Source organism: Cygnus atratus, chromosome 5 (assembly GCF_013377495.2).
Source record: "Cygnus atratus isolate AKBS03 ecotype Queensland, Australia chromosome 5, CAtr_DNAZoo_HiC_assembly, whole genome shotgun sequence".
Taxonomy (NCBI): domain Eukaryota; kingdom Metazoa; phylum Chordata; class Aves; order Anseriformes; family Anatidae; genus Cygnus; species Cygnus atratus.
This window is the reverse complement of record NC_066366.1, coordinates 37,680,302-37,707,586: the sequence shown is the minus strand read 5'-3', so window position 1 is coordinate 37,707,586 and position 27,285 is coordinate 37,680,302. Positions and strand designations below refer to the sequence as shown.

Here is a 27,285-nt window from a genome sequence, read left to right as displayed (position 1 = left end):
CTTTAGATTACGGACAGAACTGAGTCTCTGAACCGCTCGATAAAGAAAAGGTACTTCTAGGGTTGTGTGAGGCTCAGGGTGAAGCAGGCCCCTGCTCTGCTTGGGGGGTGCCAGAGGGCCATGCTGCCAGGATGGGCAGGAGCAGGCTGCTCGTGGCCCTCGTCTCCTCCCGCCACCCTGAGGCACCAGGGCATTGCCTCATTCCTCTTCTCCTCTCCCCAGTAACAGCATCAAGAAGAGCCAGCCTCCCCTCCCCGTGTCGAAGATTGACGACAGGCTGGAGCAGTATACGCAAGCCATTGAGGTGAGGTGCTGCGCTCTCTGTCTGTGGCCTACAGGGAGCCCCCCATGCAGGGTGTAGCTCTACCACGAAGTGTCAGCCTCACCTTCTGGGAGGTGGCAACTGAGACATCTCCCCTTGGATGGGAGCAGCTGTTTCTCCTGTCTTTGTCTCCTTCCAGAGCATGAAAGCTGCTTTAGTGAGCTGCCCTATCCTTGTTTCCTCGTGTTCCCTGCTTGTGGGGTGAGAGCCTCCGGCAGGAACCACCAACATCTACTTTTAAAGCCCATCATCCCTGAGAACGTCCAATTAGAGGGGAAAAAAACAAAAAACAACATGCTCAGAGCTGTTAAGTTCCCCAATGGTGATCTCTTTCCATCTCTCTTCTAGACATCCACAAAGGCTCCAAAGCCCGTCCGACAGCCCTCTCTCGACCTTCCCACCACCAGCATGATGGTGGCCAGCACGAAAAGCCTCTGGGAGACTGGAGAGGTTGCAGCTCAGTCTGCTGTGAAGACCCCGGCCTGTAAGGTAAGGCAACTGTGGGATGTGTCCTGCTTTGTGCAGGAGAGAAACTCTGCTAGGGTGCCGAATTGTTCCTCAGTGGTGCAGCTAGGAAAGCCTCTGTGATGCTGGTTGAGACCCTCCTTTGAAATAGGGGTAAATTCACTGGTGGGGAAACCATACATCTATCCTGCAGGAGATAGGGCTCAACTCTGGTTGTTGAGAGCAATATTGGGTCTATCACCATGATGATAAATCTTGTAAATTTGGAAAATGCAATGGATATTATGGATTGGTCTTAACCTTCTTGGTTGTTGTGAGCAAGGGTGGTTCTGTAACACATGGGTTGTAAGCCTGTGTTTATATGAGTAAAATTCCTTCCGCCCAAAAAAGCCTTGATGTTAACATGTCTTAAATAGTTAACAAACTTAAGAAAATAAACATCTGGGATCTCTGGTCCAGACTCTTCTTGGAGACAGCAAGAGAGAGGAAAACACAGGATATACAGGGAATAGGAAGAAGTTTTCATAGTCTTGGGTTTTAGCTGCAGCTGCTGTAGGTCAGACAATGTGATATTGTAGCTGTAAAAGGAGGTCAGATGCGTGGGGCTGGAGATGTGAACAGAGGCACGTCCAGCACCACTGGTGGTGGAGGGTAATGAGAACCTCATCTTCTCAGGATATCGTGGCTGGGGACATCGTGAGTAAAAGAAGCCTTTGGGAACAGAAGGGCAATCCCAAACCTGAGACCAATATCAAGGTAAGTCGGTAGCTGTGTGGGGGCAGGAGTCCTTTCCTTTTCACAGCAGGGAAAGGGCTCTTAGCTGGGTTGGAAGCACTGAGAAGACAGTGACATATAGAGACAAGGGCTGCCTGTAACTAATCAATGCAATTACATGCACGAGGTCACTGTTAGGAAGAGCTCTTATAGCTCCAGTCCTAGCAAAAATGTGGGCAAAAAATCCACAATAACCAGCAAATCCACATAACCAGTAATACTGAAGGGTCTTCTGAATGGCTTGTTCTTCTTAGACAATGGGCTGGTAGCCCAAGCCTTCTAAGCTAAAATTGAACTGCAAACATGAGTTACTTAGCTCTTGTTATGCTTTTTAGTCCTGAGAGTAAAGAAAAGCATCTGCAGTTAGGCCTAAAGTAGTATCAATGCTTGTAGATGGATCTGGGGTGTTGTGCCTACTGGTACCTCTGTGGGAATGGCTATTAAATTCAGCAAGCAGCTGCTGTTCAAACTGTCCAGCCTGAGAGAAGATGGAAGTACATTGTCTGTTCCTGGATCTGTATTGCTGCCAGTGTGCAGGGAATGAAAATGGCTTTTGCCATGGGTGAAACCAACCCAGCAGAGCACCAGGATCCCCAAGCCTTCTGGGATTACAGACAGCTATCACATTCCTCTAGCTTTGGTTATTTGAGGGAGAAAGCTGCTGACTCTGGCTATTTCTTTCTCTCCTGTCCAGTCCACTCCTTCTGGCAAGAAGTACAAATTTGTTGCAACAGGCCATGGCCAGTACAAGAAGGTGTTGATAGACGATGCTGCAGAGCAATAGCATGCCTGGAGGACTCCTTAACCAGGTAGGTGGGGTGTGACCTTGCTCTGCACAACCAACTCCTGGCGCTGCTTTGGTGGGACACTTGGGTTATTTCTGCCAGCTAAACTTTGGGCAAGTTGGAAGATAAAATGCAATAACAGCTGGAGCCTTGCTTCTTGGGCAAATGCCTGGCTTTGGGCTGGAAGGAGCACAGCAGGAGCGTGTGCTTGTTTTCTGATTTTTCCTGATCCTTCTAGGGAGCTGGGTACCTGTGTTTAACCTGCAAAACAAGTCTCTTAGCTATTTGTTCTGGTGAAGGTGTTTGCCTTTGCAAGCTCAAATGGAGTATCTCTGCTGGACTTATTTACGCTTTCTTATGTTGCAAGGAGAAATACGTAGCTGGAGGTCACTCCGGCTGAGCATGGGGACTGATATAGTCCTGAGATTCAAATAATTCAAATGATTCTGGGCTTTAATTCCAGTTATTTACTGGGGTGGGGTGGGGGAACTTGCAATGATTTCAGTGACCTCTTGGAACCAGCCCATGGTAGGGTTGTGGTGGGGAGGACATGAACATCTGCTGTGCTGGGTAGACCAACAGAGCAGACTGTCCTTGGGTGTGCAGCAAGCAGGGGAGGCAAAGCTGGGATGTGTGACCTCTTGAAATGGTGTTTGCAGCTCAGGATCTCATGCTCATGTTGTGTTTGGTAATAGATCTCCTGGTGTTATCTTGAGTGGATGATGGTAGAGGGATGTGGCAATAAGGAGGGATGGCACAGAGGGAAGTGATAACTGGCTGGATCCAACCAGGCAGCATCTGGCATTGAATGGAGAGGATGTTGCTGGGGGTGAAAACAAGCTCATTTTTTCCTTCTACTATAAAAAAGAAGCTTTATTTCATAGCCAAGCTTATAAATAGCGCTGTCTGCTATAAAACACCTTTGTTTCTGAGTTCTCCTGGGGGGTTTGCTATTTTTTTCCTTCTTCAAGGAGCTGACTTCTGAATGTTGCTTTTTTCCCCTACTTTTGTGGTTTTTCCTTGCTTTTGTGGTGCCCATTTAGAAGAGAACCTCTCTTGAATGCCAATTTGAGGTGGGCAGTAGTACAAACCCAGGCCTGCCCATAGCTACCTTTTCCTTTATAAGGGAGAAGGAGCCCACAGGGCTTGTGTCCTCTACTTGCTTCTCTGCCCGTGGCTTCCAGAAACCCATTAAGGTCTCCTCTTTGATCTGTTGTCGTCTTTCTCCCGAAGTCTCTTCTGATGCATCAGGTAGATCCTACTGGGCTTCAATTTTTAACAGCAACATCTTGGCAGGTTTTGTTTGCCCCACCTGAGTTCCTGCAAGCAGTTCAAAGGAAGGTGCCCTCAGGTTCACTTTCTTCCAGCAGCATTTCTTAAAAGGTTGGTGACTGTCTTGGGAAGTCCTCTAGGATCCATTTGAACAGCCACTGAGCAGCACTGTTGTCCTATGGGCTTACTTGCATAAATGTATGGTGTTTTTTTTTTTGTTTTTTCTTCTCTATGAATAGCAAAAGGACTGCAGCAGCTGAAGGATCTTGGCTAGTTGATATTCTTGAGCTTTTAGCTGGTTATTTTATGTGCTGAGAGGTCCCTGCTCCTCAGATTCTCTTCCCCATGGCTATGTTCATCCTTTTTCCCTACTGCATGATCCCCTCATGTCTTTCTGCTCCCAAACCTTTCTGTCCTACCCGCATATCCCTCACTCAACACTATCTCATCAGCTTCCTAGCCACTTGAGTGCAGGTACAGTTTTTCCTCTCCTCTCCTGAGCTGCGGGACCTCTGAGCCGGCTGCCGAGTAAGAGGTTTTCTCTAAGTGGCAATCTGGGCTCTTACCAACTGCCTGAGGCTGTTTGACATTGACGCTGAACTTGACGCTGAACTTCACGCCCAGTGGTGCTCCCCTTCCCTCGCTCATCACGGCAGCTCAGGCTGTGATGTGCTGCAAAGGCTCTGAAATAGGAGGTGTTGGTTGCAATCTCCTGTTGCCTCTGGGCATCTGTTCTCCTGTCTGCAATGCTCTTGTGCCAGGGTTTGTCTCTGCAGGGCCCTTTTCTCTCGGGGAGGAAGGGCCAAATGTTCAGGAATCAGACTTTGCTTCTACAGGGAATTAGAGGAAGGCGAGGTTCTCCATCCCTGTGCACCAGGGTTGGGCTGCAGATGCAGCCTGGTGGGAAGCCCAGCAGATGTAGGGCATAAGCCTCTCCTCTTTGCCTTGTGTGAGAGCTGCTCATTGTTCTGGATTGTTCTGGGTCACTGGTACTATAGGATAAAGTGGGTTAAAGCATAGATGCTTCTGAAATAGTGTTCTCTGTCCCAATACAGTTAATCTCCCAACTCTAATCAATGTTTTGTTTTGCCTTTGAATGCAGACTTGTGCATAGGTGTCCATCTATTTGTGCTACAGCAAGGTGCCACTTCATCACTCTAAGGTCATCTTTATCTGCCTTTAATGTTAAGCATTTTACATGTTTTAAGCTGCAGTCTGTTTGATTTCTGTTCCTATGTGAATCTTTCTCTATAATCTTGTCTTGCAGCATGTTGAATTATCCTGCAAAGCTGACCTAGGATCCACTTGTGATTACAGAGGTGTCTCCAAACTACCTCTTTTCAGCTTTTTCTTCTGAAACTGGAGGTCAGAGGGAGGAGAAATCTAAGCTTTAGATACCTGGGCTTTTGCTTTCCTCTATTTTTCCTCTTGAATCTTGAAATAAGGAAGAGGATACAAAACAGAGGATAAGACTAGCAGAGTGGAAACTTCACTGAGCTCTCCTGGTAGCATCATCACAAAATTGGAAGTCTGCAAAGCAGTAAAAAGGGCTTTTATTCCCCCTCCCCTCCCCCCACATCTATTTCCAGTTAGGCTTGGGGAAATTGTGCTCAGCTCCATATCCTCTGTATGTGAAGAGAATGTCAAGAGCCCTGTATCCGATTTCCTATAGGGCTAAACATAGCAATCCTATATCAGCTGTGTAGGAACATCCCAGCATATGACAAAGTTCCTTGAGAGACAGAAATAGCTGGTCACCAGCTTTCTTGCTTATAAGCCTGGTGGTGATGGAGATGCAAAGGGGTGGCTGTAATGCTGGATAGGACAGTTGTCTCTGTGGATGGCTGGTGTCAGGGAATTTGTTTTAATTAGCTCTTTTTCAGGACATCAGGCACAAGTAAGTTTGCAACTGTCATAATGTGGCCCCTGAAAACGAGACTACATGGGCTTAGCAGGATCCCCCAGAAAACAGCACCTTGTTAAATACACCAACTTGGATACTCACAAGCTGAAGCAGGCTCTTGCTGATTGTCATGAAAACACCAAACCCAGCAGTACTTTAAAAAAAAAAAAAATAAAATACATAGCAGAACTTAATTATTGCAAAGAAGCTGGTCTTCTGTGTGCTGCAACTTACTAGACTGACCTAGAAGGGTGTGAAATGATAATGCCCAATTATTTTTGCAGTGGAACTGCTGTGTGAGAGTAGGATGTATTAGACTTCATGCTGTCCCTTTCTTGTGTCTCAGGTGAAGGGTTGTGTTTCTACCTTGCTTTAGTGCATTGCTGCAGGGTGCAGTGTTTGTAGTAGAGAGGCTAAGGAGGTGTTTGCTCTTAAAGTTCAGTTTCTAAGACTCCCTAGACAAGATGTGGAGCAATGCAGATTCCTTCATGTCATCTTATCTACCACAACTTTTGTTTCTAGGATTTCTCTTGCTCTTAAGCAGAGTAAAATAAATTTAGATTCCATCCTCCTCCTCTAAAACAGACTTTTTCTACAGGCAATTCCTCCTCTTTGCTGTGTCACCTCTCCCTGCCACATATTACTGCTTAGTGTTTGTTGTCTCTTTCTAAACCAAGTGTGTTTATTTTCCTGACTCATGACCTGTGGATGTGGTATGTTAGGCATTTAAGCTTATGTACATATACAGAATAACCCTTAAACCCTCAGTGTGAGGCTGCTGGCTTGGAGGGGTTTTATTTTATTTTTATTTTTTTCCTGACACTAGGCTCTGTCAGGCAGAAAACCTAGTGGTAGGTGCTCTCTTTACTGGTAGGTGTTCTTGTGCTTGGCGCCCCGCAGGAACCTCCGGAGGATGGCTCTGGTCAAGCAGCTTGCCTTCAGTTGACTGACCACCCCGATGCCGTTCGGTTAAAGCTCCTGGTGTGCTCCTTGGCTGCTCGGGGTCCATACCGGCCCACCTCAAACACGGTGCTGATCCTCGCCATGGGTTTGGCAGCCAGCTCTCTCAGTTTCCGGGCATCGAAGCGTGGTTTGTGTAGAAGGATGGGCAGGCGGCGGGGAAGGAAGAAGCTTGATTCCTTCTGCGCTTTCTTCTCTTCTGCTTGCTGCTTCCTCTCCTTGTTGACTGTCATCTGGTATAAAATAGCATCCCACATCCTTGTGGCCCTCGATTTAAATGGTCTGATGTCTCGACTGATGACTTCTTGAGAGCTGTCCTTCTTGTTCCCTTCGTCCTGCCCCTGCTTTTCTGGCTCAGGCTCAGGGAAGCTGGGTGTTTCTGGCTGCACCATCAAGTGCTTCCTGAGGCGATGCCAGCCATCAGCCCCAGGTCTTGCTGCTTCCCCTGACGCTACTGCTGGCTCTGTTTTGAGGGGAGGGCTGGCGTTTGGTAAGCTGGGGGCTGGCTGAGGGTGCATGATGTGTTCTGCCTTCATGTCTGCAGACATGGCCCCTGTGCTGTCAGCTCGGGCAGGGCTTGCTGTTTCTGGGTGTGCTGGCCTCCAGGGAGTGCTGGGTGTTGGTGGTTTTAAGCTCTCACCATCTGCCTCGGGTAATTCAGGAGCTCTCTCTGATCCGGGTATTTCTGTGTCACTTCCATGGGCTGTAACTTTATGGGAGTGGGCATCAGAGGTGCTGGGTTTGGGCAAGGGGGCTGTGGTGGGCTCTTGAGGAGAGGCAGGCCTGGGAGTGTGGTTAGGGGGCTCTGCCTCTGCAGCAGCAGGAAGGGGAGGCTCCGGTGTGGGAGCCGGGGCCTTGCTGTCATCAAGCGGTGCAGGTATCTGCCCTGGAGATGGTTCAGGCGCTGGAGAAGATCTTTTTTCTTCACTGCTGGTGGTTGCTTGGGTCTGGCTTGTTGGTGTCTTGGCCCTGGGCGCCTTGACGCTGCGGAAATAAGTGTGCACCTTGGTGATGTAGGTAACCTCCGGTGCCCTTTCTTCGCTGGGCGTACTGGAAGGAGGAGGCTGGGGGACAATGAGTATCGAAGGGTTTTCTGGGGCAGGAAGGTGGGCATCTGGGCCTCCGGGCTGCTGTGGGGTCTTGAGAGCACCTGGCCTGTGTGGAGGGGGCTCAGCTGGCGGGGTTGTGAACCTGAGGTGCTCGGCGATGCGCCTCTGCTCGGTGACCTTCAGGGCGAAAGGCTTGCCCCTCCGGATCGGGGAGGGGACACGGTGCTGGGTGATGGGCCTGACAGAGAGGTGGCCTGTGAGGCTGGCACAGGTGGGAGCTGCAGCTTTGGGGGTCTCTGTGGGGGGAAGGCTCTCATTGTGCTCCAGGTCAGAGCTGGCCTCGTTCACGGGGGAGAGGCTGGACCGAAAGGACTTGGCTTGCTCTGCAGCTAGCACGGTGTTCTTCTTGGCTGCCTTCTTCAGCAGCTGTTGGAGCCTCAGGTTGTCCTTGCGGGGCTTTGGGAGTGTGGGAGGGGGGGAGAGGTGGTGGTGGGTGGGAGCAGGGTGGACGGAGGATGAGACCGTGATCAGCATTGTCATCTCCTGGAAGGAAGCACAAAGCTTAGGGTAGACGTGGGCTCACCCCTGGGCTAACGCTTCCCGGGGTGCAAGTTAGGAATGTCTCATAGTTTTCCAAATTCCAGCTATTAATACTCTGACATGGTGCTGTGTGCAGCAGGGCAGCCATAAACTGCTTGTGTCACTTGAGGCCAAGTCAATACTGGCTTTGATTTCAGCTGGCAGAAGGGCATCCCTGTGAAAGGCAGGATTTAAAAAGCTATGACAAGGCACTTTCCCACCAGATAAGCACAATGCTAGCTCTGGTGTTGCCTTTCTGTGTCGAGCTCAGTGGCAACCTCCTTTATTTGCACTCGTTAATTTTTAAGACAAAACCTAGTTTTCCCTTTCTGGTAAGGAGCACTGCTGCTGTTGTCCCAGCAGTCCCCACATTCTCTAGCAAAACAGAAATAGGCTGTGGTCTGGACAGGGTCTCCTTTCCAGTGGCAATCACACCTGGAACCCCTTCAGCTGAAACTGCTGCTCGTGGCAGGATGCACAGCGGCTCTCCCAGCTCTCTGCCACCAGCTCACTGGAGCAGCACTTTGCTGCTGCCACCAATCCCTTTCTGCTGAGCCCTGTGCAGACTCCCTGTGCCGGAGGCAGCAAGGTAAACCTAGTCCCAGTTCTCCTCTTTCTCCTCCTCAGCAAGGCTGGGGAACACCAACCACCCAGCCACAACTATTTGGCAGCTCCCAGAAAGAAATGTGACTCTGCCTTGGCTCTCGCTCAGTGCAGAGTTGCTGAGTTTTGCTATGAAATGAGGCATAAATCACAGAGCACCCTAATCCCCAGCGCTGGATGCAGCCGAGCATCATGAAATGAGGAAGAGGAGACGGGGTCATGTCAGGGTTGCCCAGAGGGGCTATTGCATGTGCTCTGCTTAGTGGGATTCCAGCCTGAGCATCAATCCGGAGGCAAGGGGTGTAGCGTGATACCACAGTGCAGGAGAACTACCCCTAAATAAAGCTCTCAGAAGAGCAGAATGGATATTTGTGCTTGAGTACCTGGCATTGCCGTTGGGCTCATGGAAGCTCGTCCACACTGAGCAGACAGTGTATTTGCCAAAACTGTTCATGGAGGAGGTGAAAGGAGGATGACTCTTCCAAAAAAGGAAAGAATGAGGGAGGGGAAAAAAGGGGAAGAAGCACCAAAGAGTTGTCATGTGGGTGAGCTGCACTCCAAAGCAGAGGTTGTGCTGGGCATGGTCTGGGCAGTGCCTAGCAAGTGGTGCACCGCTCCCAGCTGGTGTGTTTATTTCAGCTGCAGCTATGAGAAACCTCCCAGCATTTTGGTGAGGGGGCTCGAGGGGATTTGGGCGAGCTGGGGTGACAACTGTTGAGCATTCCCAGCAGCTTATCAGCTTTGTGCCTTAGGCACAAGGCTGGGATTAGGACCTGCTCTATTCCAAGAGCTTCTCCTGGAAACAAGTGTGTGATGGCCCCAAAAAAAGGCTGAGAGCCCACTCCATCATATACCTGCTGTTTTCTCCAGCACTGTAGATATGTTTTTTTTTCTGGATCAGAAAGCCAAAAAGCCTCAGTTGGAGAGGATGTACTTGCTGTTCAATGCTATTCTGGTTCTGTTTGCACAGGAATTGGAAACTGCTTGGGTCATTTTTATCTGCTGCAGTGTGAACTAGTACACTTGCCTATGTTAGGATTGATTGTGGAATGATTTCATCCATCCCAGGTTAATGTGGTCCCATGAACAGCATACATTACAAGATGATCTGTGGTCTAGCAGCATTGCTAAGCCAGAATTTTAAGGTTGAACTGCTCAGGCTCATTGTGTTGTGAATACTAAAGAGGTAGGGCAATGAAGTTCCCAATGACTAATCAGCTCTGAGTGCTCTTGTCCTATGGACTGCTGCATCCCAGAAAAACGTGGCTTCTCACATGGGTAAAAGGGTAGGATCTGGGTCTTGCTGCAAACTGTGCCAGATCCTACAGAGGAAGGCATGGGGTGGGGGGGGAAGGTTGTAGAGAAATTTAGGCATAGTCTGCATGCACCGGGAAAACTCTTCCTCTGTTAGAAGTTAGATTGGTTTGTGCCCTGTGACCTCAGGATCTGTGGTCTGTGCTCTTAAGATCACTCTTGCTCCTGTCTCAGCATCCCTCTGGCTTGGCACCTGCTGTGCTGTGGGTATTAGAGTGCCCTAATGGTTGGTAATATCCATGGCATGTCTGTGTGTTTGGATAGAGAAGCAGCGAGATGTGATGAGGCAGCAGAAGTAAGCCAGCTCTTAATTTGTTTGCCTCTCCTGTCATGGTTGGCTTTGTCTGAGTCTCCTTCAGAGCTTTGTGCGCTAGGGAGAAATCCTGCAACCAGCAAGGCTTGTGAGCGGCTTCCCCCTGGCTGCACAATGAAGCAAATGCGAAGGGAAAGACAGCTTTGCTTTCTTGCCAGCAGGAAGGCCGGAGCTGAAAACCTGGGGACGGAGGGGAAACATACTGCTTGGGTGGGCTTGTGATGAGCTGGGAAGAAACAGAGCTGGAAACTGAGTCAAGAGGCTTTTAAAGGGTTAAGCTGGTCCGCTCTTGGTCGCCCACCCTGGGACCCCAACTTGGGACCAGAAGGGAGTGTCTCAGAGCGGAGGAGCCATCCATCACTGGCAGACAAGGCATTTGTGTGCCAGGTCCCTCGGCAGCGCCAGCTGTCCCACCCGGAGCAGACCGGGAGCTGCAGGAACCCGATATGGCCACAGATGGTCCTGGGCGGAGCTGCGGCTGCCAGGGGCTGCAGGAACATGCTCCGTGCTCCAGTGGCTTTGGGCTTGGAAGGGAACCTGCTAATGGCCTCCTGGGGTGGAGGAGGCTGGTGGGAGCGTGTCCTTCCCTCTGCCTGGGCAGTTGTGACCTCCGCCGGGCATCAGGCCAAGCCCTGGATGCAGGGATGCTCAGGGCTGCAGCTCTGCCACCCTGCTCAGCTCCTGCCCTGCCATGTAGTACAGCTGGCTGCCCTGCAGTGCAAAAGCTTGTATAGGCAGCGAAGTGGTTCACAGGGCTCTGAAAACAAGTGGGAGAAAGCCACTTTTAATTGCTAGACAAAACACAGCCCAGGGTATTACTTCTTGCCCTGCCACAAGTATGCTTAAACTTTTTGTTCTCTTGTCTTACAGCTGAGCTTGGTCCTGGCTCGATGCAATCCTCAATGCCACTATTTCCTCTGCTCCACAGAAGATAATGAAAGGATGTTTCTCTTCTCCTCCTGCCTGATGTCAGTCTGCCTCGGTATAGCCTGACTCTCCTCTTGGGGTGTGAGCAATGCCCTGTGCTGCCTCCGGCTGGGTGCAAGGAACGAGATCAGCTGGCAAAACCAATCCCTGTTTTAACCTCCTTACATGACTCTTTGGCTTTTTTTTATTTTTGTTATTGTTAAATCTGGCTCCCCTATGGAGAAAGGAGGCTGTGGCTCTGCTCCCTCTTTCTCACATGCTGGAAGAGGAGGATCTGCTGTCCTGCCCAGCCGGCAAGGCTCCTGCTGCATGGTGAACCACTTCTGACTCTTGGTGGCTGGGTGCTGGGAGAGGGGGGAGCTCACAAGAAACCCAGTGAGAACTGGTGCTTGAAAGGCTTTTGATGGGTGAGGACCCCACGTCACCCCATGGGTGAAGCTTTCCCCCGTTTACAGCACAGCCTCTGCAACACCTGCTTCGAAGATCTTCCATCTCTGTGTGTATGTCAAATTATATTTGACTTACTCCTTTTTTTTTAGATTGTTCTGTAATCACAGTTAAGTAGCCATGCTGCAATGTTCCTGCCACTTTTCCACCTCAACAGTGGCAATAGCAGCTTTGTCTCAAAAAGCTGAGCCTTCTTTCCATGTCTATCATGGGTGTGAGGTCTCCTTGTCCAGGTGAGGAGCGTTGGTTGCTGGCATCATCTCCCTCCTCTCGGAAAAGGATTTGCTTGAGCCCCCAAGTTAGGGAACAAACAATTGAAATCTTCTGAATGTCAAAGGTGTCAGGCACACTGATAACCTGCATGTTGCCCTCCTGTGGGAGGGCAGGAGATATGGGAAATGACAGCTTCTCTTACGCTGTGGGCCACCAAGGTGAAATGGCACCCTCGCGAGTTGTTGGCAGAGGTCAGGGCTTGCTGTAGACATGGGGAAAACAAGCCCCTGAAGCGTGGCAGTCTGATTTCCAGGCCTCAGCTCTGTAAGCCAGCTCCTGAGCTCTCCCATGTCTTCATACTTCATGGTGTTAGCATGCCCCTGACACCTTCTTTAAAGTCTTATTCCTGTCCTCTTCTCACAAAGGCTCTCAACATAACTTTGCAATTTGCTTCTGCCCTCCTGGAGGAAGGGCAGCCTCTCTCTCCTCCTGCATCAGTTTGCTTTCTGCTTAAATTTATGGCGTGTCCTGGACTATTTTTTTTGTAAGCATTTAATAAAATTTGAGGAAGATGTTGTAACAATGGTAACTCTGAGGATTTTGTTGATGTAGGAATTCCTGCAGCAAAGCTGGTCTCAAAACCCCTGCAACTCCCTGCCTGAGCAGAAATTGGAGGAAAAGAAACATCAGGCTGAGTAACAAGATGAAATGAGCTTGATATATGCTGGAAAAACATGCTTTTCCTAGGCCTGCTCTGTTTAAGGGATTCTTGTCTTGCTGTTTTCCCTATTACTGGGGGGGGATGACTTAGGATGTGATGAGTGGTGTTTGGGTGAGAGGTGGAGCGGCATGCCGAATGCTTTCCAGAGCCATCAGCAAGGAGAAGCAGAAAGCTCAGCTGCCCAGCTAATAGACCTGAGAAATCAGGCTTCAACCAAAGTCACCGGAGATGTCAGCTATAAAAATCCTCTACAGCCTGCTCACACAGCTGAGATGTGGCCAATGTAGCTGTCTGCGTGGGCGCGCAGCCCTTCAGTGAGCTGTCTGCCCTATCTGCAACCATCTAATGAAAAACCTTTTACGGAGGTGACCTTCTAGGTAATAGCACTTCTGTCATGTAGGGACAGTGCGTAGCCTGCGCTACCCTTGCCTGTGCTTTCTGAAAGTGTTCGGAGCAGGAAAGCTCCCTGACTTCACCTTACTTTTTTTCCATACAAGAAAGCTTTCCTCTTGCTGCCACCTTGTTGCCTGCTGATATCCCCCATCCCCCTCTGTCCTCTGCTTCAGCTCCTTGGCGGAGGCAGAAATTTGAGGAGCCATGGCCAGTGTCTGGCCACATCTTTGTTCCTTCCACACATCCTCTGCTGAGCTGTGATTTCCAAGCAAGGCCAGAGCAGTAGCAGTGTGGGGTATGAAGACGTCCCTGTCTGAGGTGAAAGCAGCCCTGTGCAGCCTGCTGGGGTGCAAAGGGCTCATAGCATTTTGTTTTGACTCCATCCTGCAGCTGGCAGGAGGGAAGAACAGCCAGAAACTGATTTTCCTGCCAGTGTGGAAAAGCCCTGGAGTGTGCTTGTGTGAGATCGCTTCAAATGAAGCTGCAGCAATGTACTACTTGTCTTGTTCTGCAGCAGGCTTCAGGGCTGCTTTTTTTCAGTTTGCTTTACCAGATGATTCTGCATGAGAGATGGGACTGAAAAGCACTACCCATAACCATTGCAATGCCTATTTCCTGCAGCATTTGAACTTGGGGAAAGCTTAGCTGATGGAAAACTGAAGTCTCTTTTGGACGTAATGTCTTCATTGTGCTTGTTCTGCCTTGAAACCGGGGGCTTGACTACTTCTGCTTCACTTTCCAGGTATAAGATAATCATAGGCCCGTTTTATGACTGTCCTTAAGAGTATATGCTGGCTAGTTAACAGATCCCTGCTCACTGCTTGCTTGCAGCTCTGCATTAGGCTCCTGGTGAGGTGGTGGACACCAGGGTCTAAAGTTTCCTTGAAATGTGCCTGCTCTCTGAAGGAAAGGTCAGGGTCCGAGGCACCTGGGCCTGAATGTCAGAGCTTTGCCTCCCACCACCACCTTGAGGAAGGGAAATAAACAAGCCCGAAGAGCAGGGCGTCTATAAATAATGAGGTGGCAGCTGATCGACTGTGGAACAAGACTCTGAGGTGGCTTATTCCTATCTCTTGCCAGCTCAACACACTTTCCCTAATGCCTTTTTTTTTTTTTTTAAGTAAATAAAGAATGGATCTGACAGTGACAAAATTAGATTTAGCACTTGCTTAAAAATGATGGACCTCCTACAAGGATCCTGATGATGTTAACAAGACAGACCATGGGTGATTTCCCTGTGATTTTTGCATTGGGTCCCCAGAGGGTTTTGGTTGTAGCGGAGCAGTTTTAGATCATAAATTTCGGAAAGGTGCTGGAAGGTGCTTAATCTCTTCATAACTTGAAGTGACAGTGGTTTAGTGATGCTAACGATGTGCACTTTTTGTCCTTCAAAGAAAGACTTGGGGCTTTCAGGAGTGAGGGGAAGGACAGAGGGAGGCTGGAAATACCTCAGGCGAAAATTTAATTGGGATTTCTGTGAGTAAGCACTTTAAAGCATGAAAGCAGCAAAGTGTGAGTGTAATTACTAAACTGAAGGTGCTTGGCTGGGCTGGGAGCCTCACTTGCCTCCTCTAGGGATGGCCCAAAACAGCAGCTGCAGGCGCTGGTCCTGGCCCTCACCCTGCTGCTTGGGCCTCATCCTTGCTATCAGACTGCCTCCTCCACTTAAGGGTAAATATCCTGAAACCAAGACCCTGGATATGTCTCAAATTGCCCAGCCTCTTTCTTTACCTTCAGAAAGACATCTAGCCTGGCTTTAGGGCATGCCCGGAGGATCTACTGAATCCAACAGGGGTGTCCAAAGCAGACGGAGCGAGCACACCTCCCAGAGCAAACAGCTGAGTGATGAAACAACAGGTTGCTGCAAAAATTGGGAATCAACATCAAGTGAGGAGAGATGAAATTCAGTACTTACTGATGTGTAACTCTTTTCCATCTGCAATCACTTGCATGTTGGGTGCCTCATGTTTGGTGTACAGGACTAACAGGTCATCGTTCCTTCAAGGTCATTTCAGGTGCTGTCTTCTTGCGATTTTCAGAGCCCTGTAAGTAAGTTCAAAACATCATATGAAAAGAGTATTTACAGTAGCCAATAAGTACAGGAGGTTTCTCAAAAATAAAATTAGTCCTTTTTGAAAGCATGAAAGGTTCCATTGCCTAAAATAAGCACGAAGATGGGCTATCGAGTAACACCATTGCATGCTTCCAGCTTTGGATCTGCAAAGTTTGGCATCTGAGGCACCAGAGAGGTGAAGGGCAGATGATGGTGATGGTGCCAGGTTAGATATTCTAGCAGGATAGCTCCAGGCAGTGAAACCAGTTGGAGGTTTTTCAAGTTTGCTGGTCAGATTTACAGTTTTGCAAAAGTCAGGGTTGCAAAATGCAAATTTGAAGCTGTGCTTTGATTGTTACCGTGCCTGGAGAGGGAGAGCATGAAGCGTGGCTATGTCCGCCCTTGATCCTGGCATGATTTGTGCTGTATTCAGGGGTGCAAGCATGGAAAGTGCAGTGCTGGGAGCGGAGGAGAGGTGGTTTGGAGTTGGTGGATTGGGCAGGCAGCAGTGAATTTTGGTTGGAGGACCAGGGGAGCTTTTCTGTCACTTGTATCAGCTGTATCAACACAGATTTGGGGTTAAACCAGTCCTTAAGAGTCACTTTCAACCCTGACTCTTCTGCAGGTGTTGAAGGTGCTTGTTGGTGAATAGGTGCAAACATCACATAGACTGGGAAAGCTGTGGCCCAGGCTGGCTCTTCTCTTGTTGGAGGTGAGCTCTCCATTTGCTTTTTCCATCTCTACCTCTCTAATGAACGGTGAAATCGTGTCTGGCTCTGCGCTGACCCATGGAAGGATTTGGGGTGGATGCTCAGTCCTGTATGCAAATACCCTAATGCACTTAATTCCTCCTTGGCTGACGACTTTAACATCTCAAAACTGCCGCTGTCTTTTAGGAATGCTAATGACTTTGTGCATCTCTAACACTGAAAACATTGCTGGGAAAAACAAACAAATGAGAAAACCAATAACAACCAGAGGCAATCCAACTGGAAACTTAGGAAAACAAACAAACAAAACAACAACAAAAAATCAACAAAAAACACTTTATGAATAGGAGAACTTAAATAGAATTTAAAAATGCCTAAGGACATGTTGTACTGTGCTCTGCTACTGTCACCACTGAAACCAGATGACCCTAATGAGTGCATTCACAGCAGGCGCCGTATGAACAATGCGCAAGGTTGGTTTGCATTTGCATCTGATGCTGAAGTAAGAGGTCTTTGGATTCATCCCTATTTATTTTGCAAGCCTTCAGATTTTCCCTCTCTGGCAGGCTTAGAGGGGGATAAGATGGGGCAGATTCTCCTACTGATGGGGTTTTGCAGAGGGGATGACACGCTGGTGTCCTCTACGGAAGTGTTGGTTGAATCTCTCCCTCCTGATGCAGCAGGGAAAACCGTGGTATCAGGAAGATGGATGCAGACATACATAGGTAGTTTGCTCTCTAATATGAACTAGTTTTTTTTTGCCTTTTACTCTCCTTTTCATACCCTGGAGACGTAGAGATGTTATGGAGCTACCATCAGGAGAAGGTGTTGGCAGCCTGCAGCCACCCTCCAGTCCAGGATTCAGGTAGGTGAACCCATGCCATTGCAAATACTTGTTCCATCTTCTGTTAAGGAAGGCCCTTGTTTTGTGTTCCTGTAGCCTGAAACCTCCCTCACACCACATAAAGATGCTGCCCTCATCCTTGTGCTTTCCTGACTGCTACAATCACTCCTCATAGATGAAAGTATCAGGTGGGATTTGGGGGCTGGCCTCTGGATCTCTGCTCTCAGCTCTATCTTCCCTTTCGCTTCTCCTGCAAAAACAGATCTGAATGACTCCTCTCTGAGACACTTGGGATGGGGTTTGAGCATGGCTGTGGAAAGGGCTGGGTATTGGAATGGATTCCTCAAGAGTCACAAGCACTGCCCCAAGGCCTTTCTGGCTAGGATAAAGGAGAGACAAGCAACCAAACATCAACTACTGAGGTCCCGACCCCAAACACCAAGCATGGGTGTTAGAGGAGCCCAGGGGAGCCTGGTCTTTGTTTATTCCCTCTGAGTTGTGTTTCACATTCCCCAGGATCCCGTCATCGCCAGTAAAATGGCAGCGGTCTGCTGAGACTTAAATAGAGGAGGCAATTTTAAAGTTTAAGGCTATTCTGATCTCTGCTTGACCTGCTGCACGAAACAGGTTACTGGATTTTACCCAGGAACAGAAAATAATTAATTATATATATATATATTCTGTCCTTCCTCTGAGGCTACTTACTTAGTCTCTATCTGATCTGCCTTTTTTTATTGGCAGCTACTTCAATTAAATTGGAAAGAGTGTTTCATGCATACAGGGCACCTACTGTAACCTTGAGCTGCTGATCAAAGCCCCGTGCAGAAATGCTTTCTTGAGGGTGTGAGAAAGAAGAAAGGGAGGAAACCTGGATAAGAATTTAGTTTTCTGTCCCACTTTTCTGACTCCCATTTCTCACCTGCCTTAAACCATGGTAAAAGGTTGATAATTGCAAGTGTCACCAACCAGAAAAACTTCTCACCCCTTCCCCAGTCAGATCTACGGGTTTTCCTGGATAACTTCAAGTGCTACAGTGTCTGTGTAAGTAGACAAGTGTGCCAAAAATGGAAAAAAAAAATCTATTTTGGTTTGAAAATATTCAGATAGGACTTCAGCGGGGAAAACTAAACCCACCAGAGAAACATTCAGACTGCAAATGATAGAAGCACGCAAGTAAAACCCATTTTCCTTGCAAGCAGTTTCACTTTCGGTAACAACCCATTTCAGATGAACGAATGTGTCCCTGCAAGGTCCTCTGCAGCTGCAGTGCGAGGGTGCAAGTGCAGAATCAGGGGCCAGCTTGGCTTGGGAAGGACCTCGGGAGATCCTTTGGCCAAGCGGGATCAGCTTTGATACTGGATCACTTTGCTCAGGGTCAGCAGCCGGTGAATAAGAGATTAATTTCACGAGTTAGGTCTCTCCTGTGTAATTACCTGTTTCATAGGAAGGATGTGGCTGACTTTATTTGCAAACTCTGCAGTCCCTAATGAACGTGCAGCTGCCCATTGACCAATGCGCAAGGAGCACGGGGGCTGGCAGGATTAAGGAAAGATGCAAGCGTTTGTCTGAGCCATGAGCCTTTCTGAGCTTTCTGAGAGCTGTAAAATTATCGGGGCTAATGTGCATGCACGAGCGTGTTGAAGTGTATGAGGGGCCCTGGGATCTCTCCCCCCTCTGAGTGCCTGGGGCCACTGCAATAGGTCAGCCAACAGCCACAAAAGATGAGAAGGGCTGATTTCAGCTCCTGTGCAAGCGGCCCTGCTATGCTGCGTATTCCTGTGGCCTGTCTCAAGTAACCAGCCTGGGTGCTCCTACCTACCCAAAAGAAATGTGATATTTGGGTAGGTTTCCTTGTGGAAACTTCTCCAGGTCTCTGTCCCAGCCTCTGGTCCCTACCTGAGGAGGAACGCTGTTTTTCTGTATCCTCTCCCAGGTGGAGATGCTGTCACTGTAAAAGCACGTCAGGCTGTGGCTTGTGGTCAGCAGGTGGATGGATTTGGTGCGCTTTGAGCCCTTGGTTCATGCCTGTGACCTGCTCTGCGTGGCCTCGGTGCTGTCTCCTAGCCTGGGTGCTGCCTGGTGGGTGAGAGGGGGTTCTCTAAAGAGAGGTGCTCACTGTACCCTCACCCAGCAACATCAGTAGGTCTGGGTAGAAATGAGGCCAGAGCTGGACTTGAGCAGTCATCTCTCCCTTGTTGGGTTGATGCTGAGAGTAGGGAACACGAGGCAGGTGGTGGTGGTTTCTTTGCTGGTGTGGCTGCATGGCAGCAGCTCAAAGGCACACATGCTTTTTGCTGCTGGTGCAGGGAGAAGATGCTCAGAGATGATGTGTGAAGTGCATATCCTGGGGCAGGAGGATCTGCAGTAAACTGAGGCAAAGCTGGCAATAGAAATGTCGTGGGCTGTGGGTGGAACTGGTGTATGGCATCAAGAGGTGAGTAAAGGATGTGGCATATATGGTTTGTGTGGGTAGCATGGGGTGTGTGGCTAAGGCATGAAACAAATGCTGGAGAGGATTATGGTTACGCGCTAAAGCTGATGGAGAGACCCACAAAGGGAAGAAAAGACAAAGCATTGGAGCGGGCTATGGGGAACAAGCCTTGCTTGTGAGGCAGATGATGGCAAAGCAAAGGAAGGATGTGTGCATCAGACAAGCCACCTTTCGGAGGGATGGCACAGGTCCCCTGCTCCAGTGGGAAGAGAGAGCCAGACCAGTTGGGACTGGAAACACAACGCCCAGCTCAGAACAGCCTGAACGAGACATGGGACGTGGACATGACTGCTCCCAATGGAGGCAACCCGAGGACGGTACTGAGCAGCCAGGTGGGGGGGAAGACAGATCATGGAGATGCTATGTTACACCACGATGGGAGTTAGTCCGGAGCAGCTTGTCCAGATCAGGAATGGAGCTCAGCACAGACGTGCATGTGGGAGCTAAGGGGATGCTGCAGGGAGCAATGTTTGCATCTGGTTTATCTTCTGTCAGAGGCAGCAGACTGTCTCCTGCATCTCCATCCCCAGGATGCTGTGCCCTATAAAACAGGGCACCGAGACCAGATGCCTACACATGAGCAATACCATGGAAAGCAAAGAGCTGCAGCAGGTCAAAAGAGCTGGCTACCTGTCTGTGCCTCCTGTAGCCTGTGTCAACACCTATTTTGCCCTTTGCATGGCTCTGCCAACACCTGTTGGTGTGGGGCATCTGAGCTGAGATGTCCCATCAGCAGCAAGGACAATCTATGAAGGACAGGCAGGTGAAGGAGGCTGGGGAAGACCTCTGCCAAACAGACTTGAAGGCAAACATAAAAGGGGAAATAGGCAGGGGACTCCCCTCTGGTACATTTCCACTCTGCTACTCATTTGGGCAAATACAGTATTTCTTGGAGACGTACCCAGCTGGTGGAGTGCTGATGAAACCGAGCCAGTGGAAGATGGCAAAAATGCTGAATGATGCCCAAAATGCAGCCTGAAAGCTGCTCTGCTCTGCTGGTACTTTCAGGGAGCTGGGGCTGGGGAGAGAAAAGGCTGTGATGCCTGGTCCAACCGCGTGTTCCCTGGCACCCAGAGTGGCTCTGCCACCTATCCAGCTCTAGGATGGTGCAAACCTGGCTGCACCATCCTCTTCCCACCCAGTGAGTAACGTGAGCATTGCCTCAAGCTGGGTTTGAGGAGGCAGGTGAGGGGATAAGCTGCCGGCCAGCCAGAAAGCACAAGCTGCAGAAGGGGATTTTTGCTCATGCACATTACCTGGTGCATGGGAGGCTGCAGCACCGTGCTCCGCGTCTTTTAAAGCTCTTCTCTACATCCTCGCTGGGGGACCCTTTCCTGCAAGTGGCAGGGAAAGAGAGGACAGGAATCGATCTGCGACCCGGGCCAAAAATACCGCCTGCCCTGCAGCTCCTAAAGGTTTCCTCTGCTCCTACAGGCTGGGAGAAAGGGGGTGCCCGAGCTGCCAGGCACACCGGCGGGCACGCTCTGCAGCACGGGATGCCTGCCAAAGGGGACGGAGGGAGGGGACAGGGAGATGAAGCCTGCGAGGTCTGGTGAAATGGGAACTGTGATCTGCTGTGATCCTCTGCCGGCACAGCCCTGCAACTGCCGAGGGTGGCTGGGGGATGAAAGCCTCCCGGGCTCCGCAGCTGCCTGCATGGGTTCCCCCGCGCACCAAAAGGTTCCTGACCAGGCGTTCAGGTGACTGGGGGGGGGGGGGGGTTCAGCCACCTGGGGCTTGCCCTCTCTGGGATGTCCTTGCTTAAACAGGGCTTTCTTGTCACACTGAGAAGGGCTCTGAGTGTGGCTCAAGGTTGGGCACGCTGTCTTGCTGTGCTCCTGCCCTGCTCTTGCATCTTAGCAAGAGGTGGCCCCACGCTGCACACAACATGCACACAAATCCCGTGCTGCTGACTTCTTGCACACCCTTTGGCAATCCATTTTAAAGAGCATTGGGCAGCAGCAGCAGGTCCCCGAGCTCCAGCACAACATGCAAACACAGCCGATTGCATTTTGAGAGCAGCAGGGGAGATCCCTGCCCGGCCAGAAGAGTGGAGGCAGCTGCTGCGCGTTCATACCAGGGGAAGCAGCGTGCCAGGACTGTGTTTTAAGCAATACCATGGAGCGCCGGAGGCCCCACATTTCGTTTCCGAGCTGCCTTTGCCTCAGATACCCCTCTTCAAGCTTCGCTTGCCTGGTGGCAGTGTAAATATAGAAACACAAGCCCTGTGTTTTTTTTCACCAAACATGTCCCTCCCACCTAAGCATCATCTGTGCGAGTCCTCAAGCTGCTCCTATACATGGTATGACCTTTCCCCCCCCCCCTTCCCCTTGCTCCTCTCCCCTCTCAAGCCCCGCTCCCTTCCCTTCCCTGCCCATGGTGGGGTCCCAGGGCCAATCGGCTCCTCCAGACGATCGAATGTCACTATAACTTGAGGGCTGCATCACCTTGGGACTCTTGCAGATTCCAGCCCGTGCTGAAGGAAGCTCGGTGCTTCTCTCCTCTCCTCCCAGGTAAGCGGCAGGTTTGAATGGAGGAGGATCAAGGGGAGGGCTGGGGTTTTGTGGGATCTGGGTTCCTGCACGGCTCTGAGCATCTCTGCTGAGGACAAGATACTTCTCCTTCCTCCATTTGGTTGGGCATCGCACAAGGCTACTGTCACCTGTGGAGATTTGGGTGCTGTGGACTTGCAAGGATCAGCTGGGGGGGGGGGGGGGGCGGGGGGAGAAGACCCTTCCAAAGCCCAAGGCTGGGGATGAAGCAGTGTCTCTTAGGGTCAAGGAGGCATACGTCGTGCTCAGGAAAACCCCTGATGGGAAAAAGGGATGGCCACGGTGGGAGGGATGAAGGGCAGGACAACCAGGCAAGGGGGTGTGGGGCTGAGAAACACCGACACAGTGATGGAAAATTGCCCCCCTCCCATGGGAAAAGAAGAAAATTAGGGAAGGAACCCCTCCAGGAGGAAGGGGGCGGGGGATTCATTGGGGCTATGGGATGCTCCCCACATGCGTGGCTTCAAACCCCTGTGCATCGCTGGCCTGACCCCCAGTGCAGTGACATGGAGGAGCTGCAGTGTGCTGGGGAGGCTGTAAGCGATGGCCAGGGCTGGCGGCCTGCCGGCACGGGACGAGAAGAGGCAGGGGGTATACACCAAGCAGGCTGCTACCTCTTAGTCCACTTCTTTCTCTCAGCCAACTCCACACAGGGATCCAACAAGACCCAAAGACAGGGTTAAAGGGCACGTTTTGGGGCAGAGAACTGACATTTTGCTTTGTGTTGGTGGAGTGTGCGGTAGCAATTGAGTCCCACTACCCCACTGCAGCGAGAAACACTTTCTGCTGGAAAATACCGAGCAGTTCAGAAACAAAGGGAGGAGGCAGAGGGATGGAAGAAATATGCCTTATATAATTCATATATATATATATTTATATATGTGTTGGGCTTGCAGCAGCTCCTGCTAGGAATGCACAGCCATCTGGGGCTTGGTGCATGGAACCCGTACCCCTCGCCCGATCGCCGTCCCTGCCGGCTCCCACCGCTTTCTTCCTCCCCACTTTCCATAGGGTTCTTGCCAGCTCCCCTCCCTTGTATGGCCGCAGAGCCTGGCGCAGGAGGGGCCGGCCGGTGGGTGGGTAATTTCCAGGGCTGGTCCCAGGGCACGAGGCAGCCTGTTCCCCCTCTGGGCGGGTGCATTCTCAGCTGCTAAGATGCTTCTTGGGGCGTGAGGGCTCTGCGCCTCCAGCCAAGGACAGAAGTGTTTGAGGTCGAAGGGGATGAGCTGACAATGTGCCCAACATCGTGGCGGCCCCTGGCTATTTGGGGTTGATGAGGAAGAGGGTATTTGCCCCACCAGCCAAGAGGGCATGCAATAAAACTGCCACATCCCTGCCCTTGTTGGAAAGGGAAGCGAGCGTGCGTGGCTTTATTTCATTTCTGGATGGAACCAGAACCAGGACTTGAGGATCTTCAGCAAATAAAATCAGAAATGAAAGAGTTTGGAATTTTTAGCTTGAATTAAATGCGAAAAATAACCTTTGTCTTTACCTGAAGGGTGGGAGGAGGCAGGAAGCTTGGGCTGGCAATACCGTGTTTTGATTTCCTCCCGAATGGTGGGCATTATTAACTAATTGATTTTATTACATCCTTAAACCTCAGTCAAGACCAGACGCCCTTTTTTTTTCTGGCACTGTACAAACAAAAGCCAGTTATTGCCTCAAGGTGCTAACAGCCTTAATCTCAGGCTGCGTTTGCTGTGTGTAATGCAATTTCCACCAAAGGGCAATCCTGAGCCAGCTGGAGACTTTCCATTGCCTTCAGTGAACAAAAATAAATAAATAAATAAATTGCTCTTAGTGGATTGCTTTCTTCAGCACCTCTTGGAGGCAAAAATGGTTTTGTTTTATTTGCTTCTTTGACGACAGGATTAGCTATGCGGCCAGTGCAGGAATCGAGGAGCCGGTTTTGCTCTCGGGTGGCCTGGGGTCTTTCTGTCGCTATCTGGTTTTGCCCTTGGCTTCAAGGCACCATCTGGCTTGTTATTGACTCACTTTATCCAGGGCTCAGAAAGCTCCTCTGGGCTGGGGTCGCTGGGTGTCAGAGATTTTGGCATTCTTGCCCAGCTCCTCCAGCAGGCGGGCAGATTCCTTGCAAAACCCCCCTCGCTTTCACCGCGCTCGGATTAACAAATATGGAAGGGCGCAGGGGAGCAGCCAATGTGACAACCCTCGGCAAGATGTCCTTAGAGCTAAATTGGAGGCTGGATGAGCTCATTCCAATAGCTGTTAATGGCAAGCCTGATTGCCAAGGCTCCCGTTGGCTTCAGCTGCCCTGCAAAGAGCAGCACGCCCCGCGTTACGTGCCCGCCCTGCACCAGGCAGGCGCTGGGCTCTGCGTGCTCATGGAGGGCTCTCAGGCTATTTTCTTCTCCAGCACGGAGCAGCATTACTCTTCCTGTTGGGGGGGGGGGGTGAAATCGAGAGTTAACCCTGAGCCCTTTAAAAGTCCTCTAGTCTTGGCTTCACCTTGGGAAGGATGAAATCTGGCTTTACAAATTAAGGGCAGAAACCACACGAGGGTTTGTCCACTGCCCCCAGTCTCACAGATTGCGGGTTTTGGAAGCAGGCAGTAGCTGGGCATCTGGAATCTTCCCTCTGTGGGCTTCTGCCAGGACAAGCTCTGCTGTCCCACTGCATAAAACAACATGCTGTCAAGCTTTAGTGCCATTAGCGTGAGCAGTTTTTGGAGGCTGGGATGAGGTGGCAAAGCTCTTGTACTGCTAGCCACGAGCAGACAGCGAGTGGAAGCCTTCATACTGAGGATTTGATGATCTAGATAAAGATGAGGGGAGAGAGATGAGAGGTGTTACATCCAAACAAGCAGCAGAAAAGTCTTTTGCAAAGCTTTCTGCTGCTCACAAACAGGAATCCTGCCTTTCCTCCTGCACGGGGAGGTGTGGGAGATCACAGGTACCCAGTTAAAGGCAGCCCCAGACTAAGCGACCACAGGACCCAGACCTCGTGTGTCCTAGCAAGAGATCTACCTCCTGTCTGTAACATGGTCATTGCTGGCAGAACTCCCTGGGCAATGCTGAGTTACAAAAAAAGGATAAATAAGGAGACTAAAAGCACAGCCTGTTTAGAACGTGGGTTTTTAAAACCTTGCTGGTGCTAACGCGTGGTGTCCAGGGTCACTGCTGGGGAATGGAGAGGATCCCTTATAGGGCAGAGCTGGAGCCTCTGGGATTACTGCCTTCCTCTGAAATAGAAAGCCTCTGAGCTGCAGTTGTTCCTTTTGAACCTAAATCGGTCCACCTGCTCCTTCAAGACATCTCTCATATATCAGCTGAGTAATGAAGTCCTGAAAGTCACGCTTTGGGTTTCCCAGCCAGGAGGAGCCTGGCTTTCTAATTTAAGACCTGCTGCTGGTTTGGAGGAAGTTTGGGGGGCCCTTCCCCACCTCTGCCCCCTGCTCTTGGGGCAGACAAGGCTTTCAGGAGAGCTGTAGCCCTGCGCCGCTGCCGTCTCTGGACCCGTTCGAGCTCAGAAACGCAAGCCAAAAAAGTGCCGCGAAGGCAGTTATCTCTGCCACGCGCTGCGAGGATGTGTTGTAATAAATACAACTGGTTGTATTGATGTGAATTGCCTCACTATGCATTTGGCCAGTTTTCATCCTGAATTAATCAGCAGACCATTGTTCATTTATTAATCAGCTGTGTAAGCCAGATGCTATTACTTAAGGTACTCAGTGACAGTTTCTGTGTGCTGACAAGTAAATAGTTATCTCTGGGTATATCTGCAGAGATTTTATTTTATTTTATTTAGCTCTGACTAATGCTTTGGAGCTGGCATCTTCCCACTTGTAGTAGCATAAAAGAAGGAAACATAGGAAACATATCTCTAGGGAACTTGCTTTGGCAGGGATTTGGTCCCGATGATCTCCTGAGGTCCCTTCCAACCCCTACGATTCTGAGATTTCCCTGGTCTCGCTGGAGTGATGGAAATGTCAGCAGGGTGAGAAAGGACACCCTGGCCTCTGCCCGTCTCCCTGAGCTTTGCCGCTTTGGTAACCCAAAGCCAGGTCCAGGCTTCACCCCCTGGGGTCATCTGCGCTAAGCGGCTGAGTTGACGGGGCACGCCTTGCCAGCTGATCTTTTCCTTTTTCCACCTCTCCTTCTCATCTGACCCGGCTGGCAGGGGGCAGCGCTGCTCCGAAAATGGCAGTGTTGGTGGGGGATTGGCTGCTGTGTCGGGGAAGCAGGCGCCTGCCTTTTTTTGTCTTCAAATGTCAACCCATCTGCTCCTGCCTTGGCATTTTTTAGGGGGCTCTCTCACTAATAACACTTTTTTCTTTTTTTTTTTTTTCTTCTTCTTCTTCTTCTTTTCATCTTTTGTCTAGAAACTCGCTGCCAACATGTCTGATACCGAGGAAGTGTAAGTAGAGGGAGCTGCCTGCATGTTCATCTGTTTGCTGGGCTCCACACAGCGCCCGAGGGCATCCCCGCGGGGCTGAGGAGATGGGTGCCACCTCCTGCACAGCCCCAAGCCCCCCGGGGCACTGCAGAAGGGCCTTTGGGTGCCACAGGGCCCATCAAAGTTCATCCGACTAGGGAAGTCCTCCTGATGCCTCGACCCAGCTCAGCTTGTCCTCGGTAGTCATGGTGCCACACATGGTAGGGGCTGAATAAAAACACGGTGGAGTGGAGGAGACACTTTCTTCCCTTTTTAACAAATCCAGAGAAATGTGGCCAAACTCATTTGGCACTTATACACCAGGAAGTACAGAGGGAGATTTAGGGCAGTCACAGGATCAGAGGCATTAAGGACAGACCTGCAAAGGTCATTTACCCTCCTCTCCTGTTATGAGGAGGAGGCTAAATGACATTCTGTCCAGTTAACCCTTACACAAAACAAAACAAAAAATCCAAAATTGAGATTAAGTACATTTTTGGCCAATCTCAAAATAACACGTCCCTTGCTCTGTCTCTTCGTGCTGTGCCTTGCCCCGCTCTGCAGCCTGTGGCTGCCCCAGGGCTTGGGTTTTGTGCGAGGTGGTGGCAGAGCAGGAGAGGCTGGCAAGGAGGGGTGAGGAACGGGAACTGAGCATAAAGTTAAAGGTGTTACAGCCATGGGATAAACACTTCTAGGGGCCATGGAGCCTGCAGCATGGCTGAACATCGTCACAGGCTTGCCCCGTGCACCAGGGATGGGGTCCAGCTTCACCAGCCCTGCACAGTGCTGGCTTCTAGGTATCACAGGGTGGTAGGATTATTCCTGGCTGAGATTCCATTTGCAACCAGGAACATCATTAAAAATAAAAGTTAAATATCCAAAGCAGCTACTTTACTAATCTAAAAACCAGATGACTCTTCCAAGAGCAGGGAGGAAAGAAGAAACAACACAGATTTTAAACAAAATTACATTGGGTTACTTCAGTATAGTCTGGCCATAATACAGAGTGGAAGAAATATTTATTTAGTCTCAATAACCTTTTTTCCTCTCTCGCAGGGAGCAAGGAGAGGGTAAGTCTGAAATCTATCTCTAATTGCTTCCACGCCAGTCTGCAGCATTCACTGGCCATGTGCATCTTCTCCTGTCTGCCTGTTGTTGGTCTGCTAACAAAATGTGCTGGCACAGTTATCCTTGTTTGAT

At 50.2% G+C, this 27,285-nt stretch overlaps 2 protein-coding genes across 3 annotated transcripts in view; both read left to right on the top strand.

Moving 5' to 3' along the window:
- LSP1 (lymphocyte specific protein 1) overlaps positions 1-12,520 on the top strand; it is a 40,451-nt gene extending 27,931 nt beyond the window's left edge. The window contains exons 6-11 of one of the 2 annotated variants that reach the window (XM_050710732.1): positions 7-50; positions 223-304; positions 671-811; positions 1,463-1,543; positions 2,256-2,370; positions 11,210-12,520. In XM_050710732.1, coding sequence (XP_050566689.1) covers positions 7-50; positions 223-304; positions 671-811; positions 1,463-1,543; positions 2,256-2,345 — 438 coding nt within the window. In that variant the 3' untranslated portion in view covers positions 2,346-2,370; positions 11,210-12,520. The remainder of the gene's footprint in view (positions 1-6; positions 51-222; positions 305-670; positions 812-1,462; positions 1,544-2,255; positions 2,371-11,209) is intronic. The other variant, XM_035539223.1, reaches the window with a different exon arrangement.
- A 6,797-nt stretch (positions 12,521-19,317) lies between these two features.
- Positions 19,318-27,285, top strand: part of TNNT3 (troponin T3, fast skeletal type) — a 32,526-nt gene continuing 24,558 nt past the window's right edge. The window contains exon 1 of the mRNA XM_035539222.1: positions 19,318-19,455. Coding sequence (XP_035395115.1) covers positions 19,318-19,455 — 138 coding nt within the window. The remainder of the gene's footprint in view (positions 19,456-27,285) is intronic.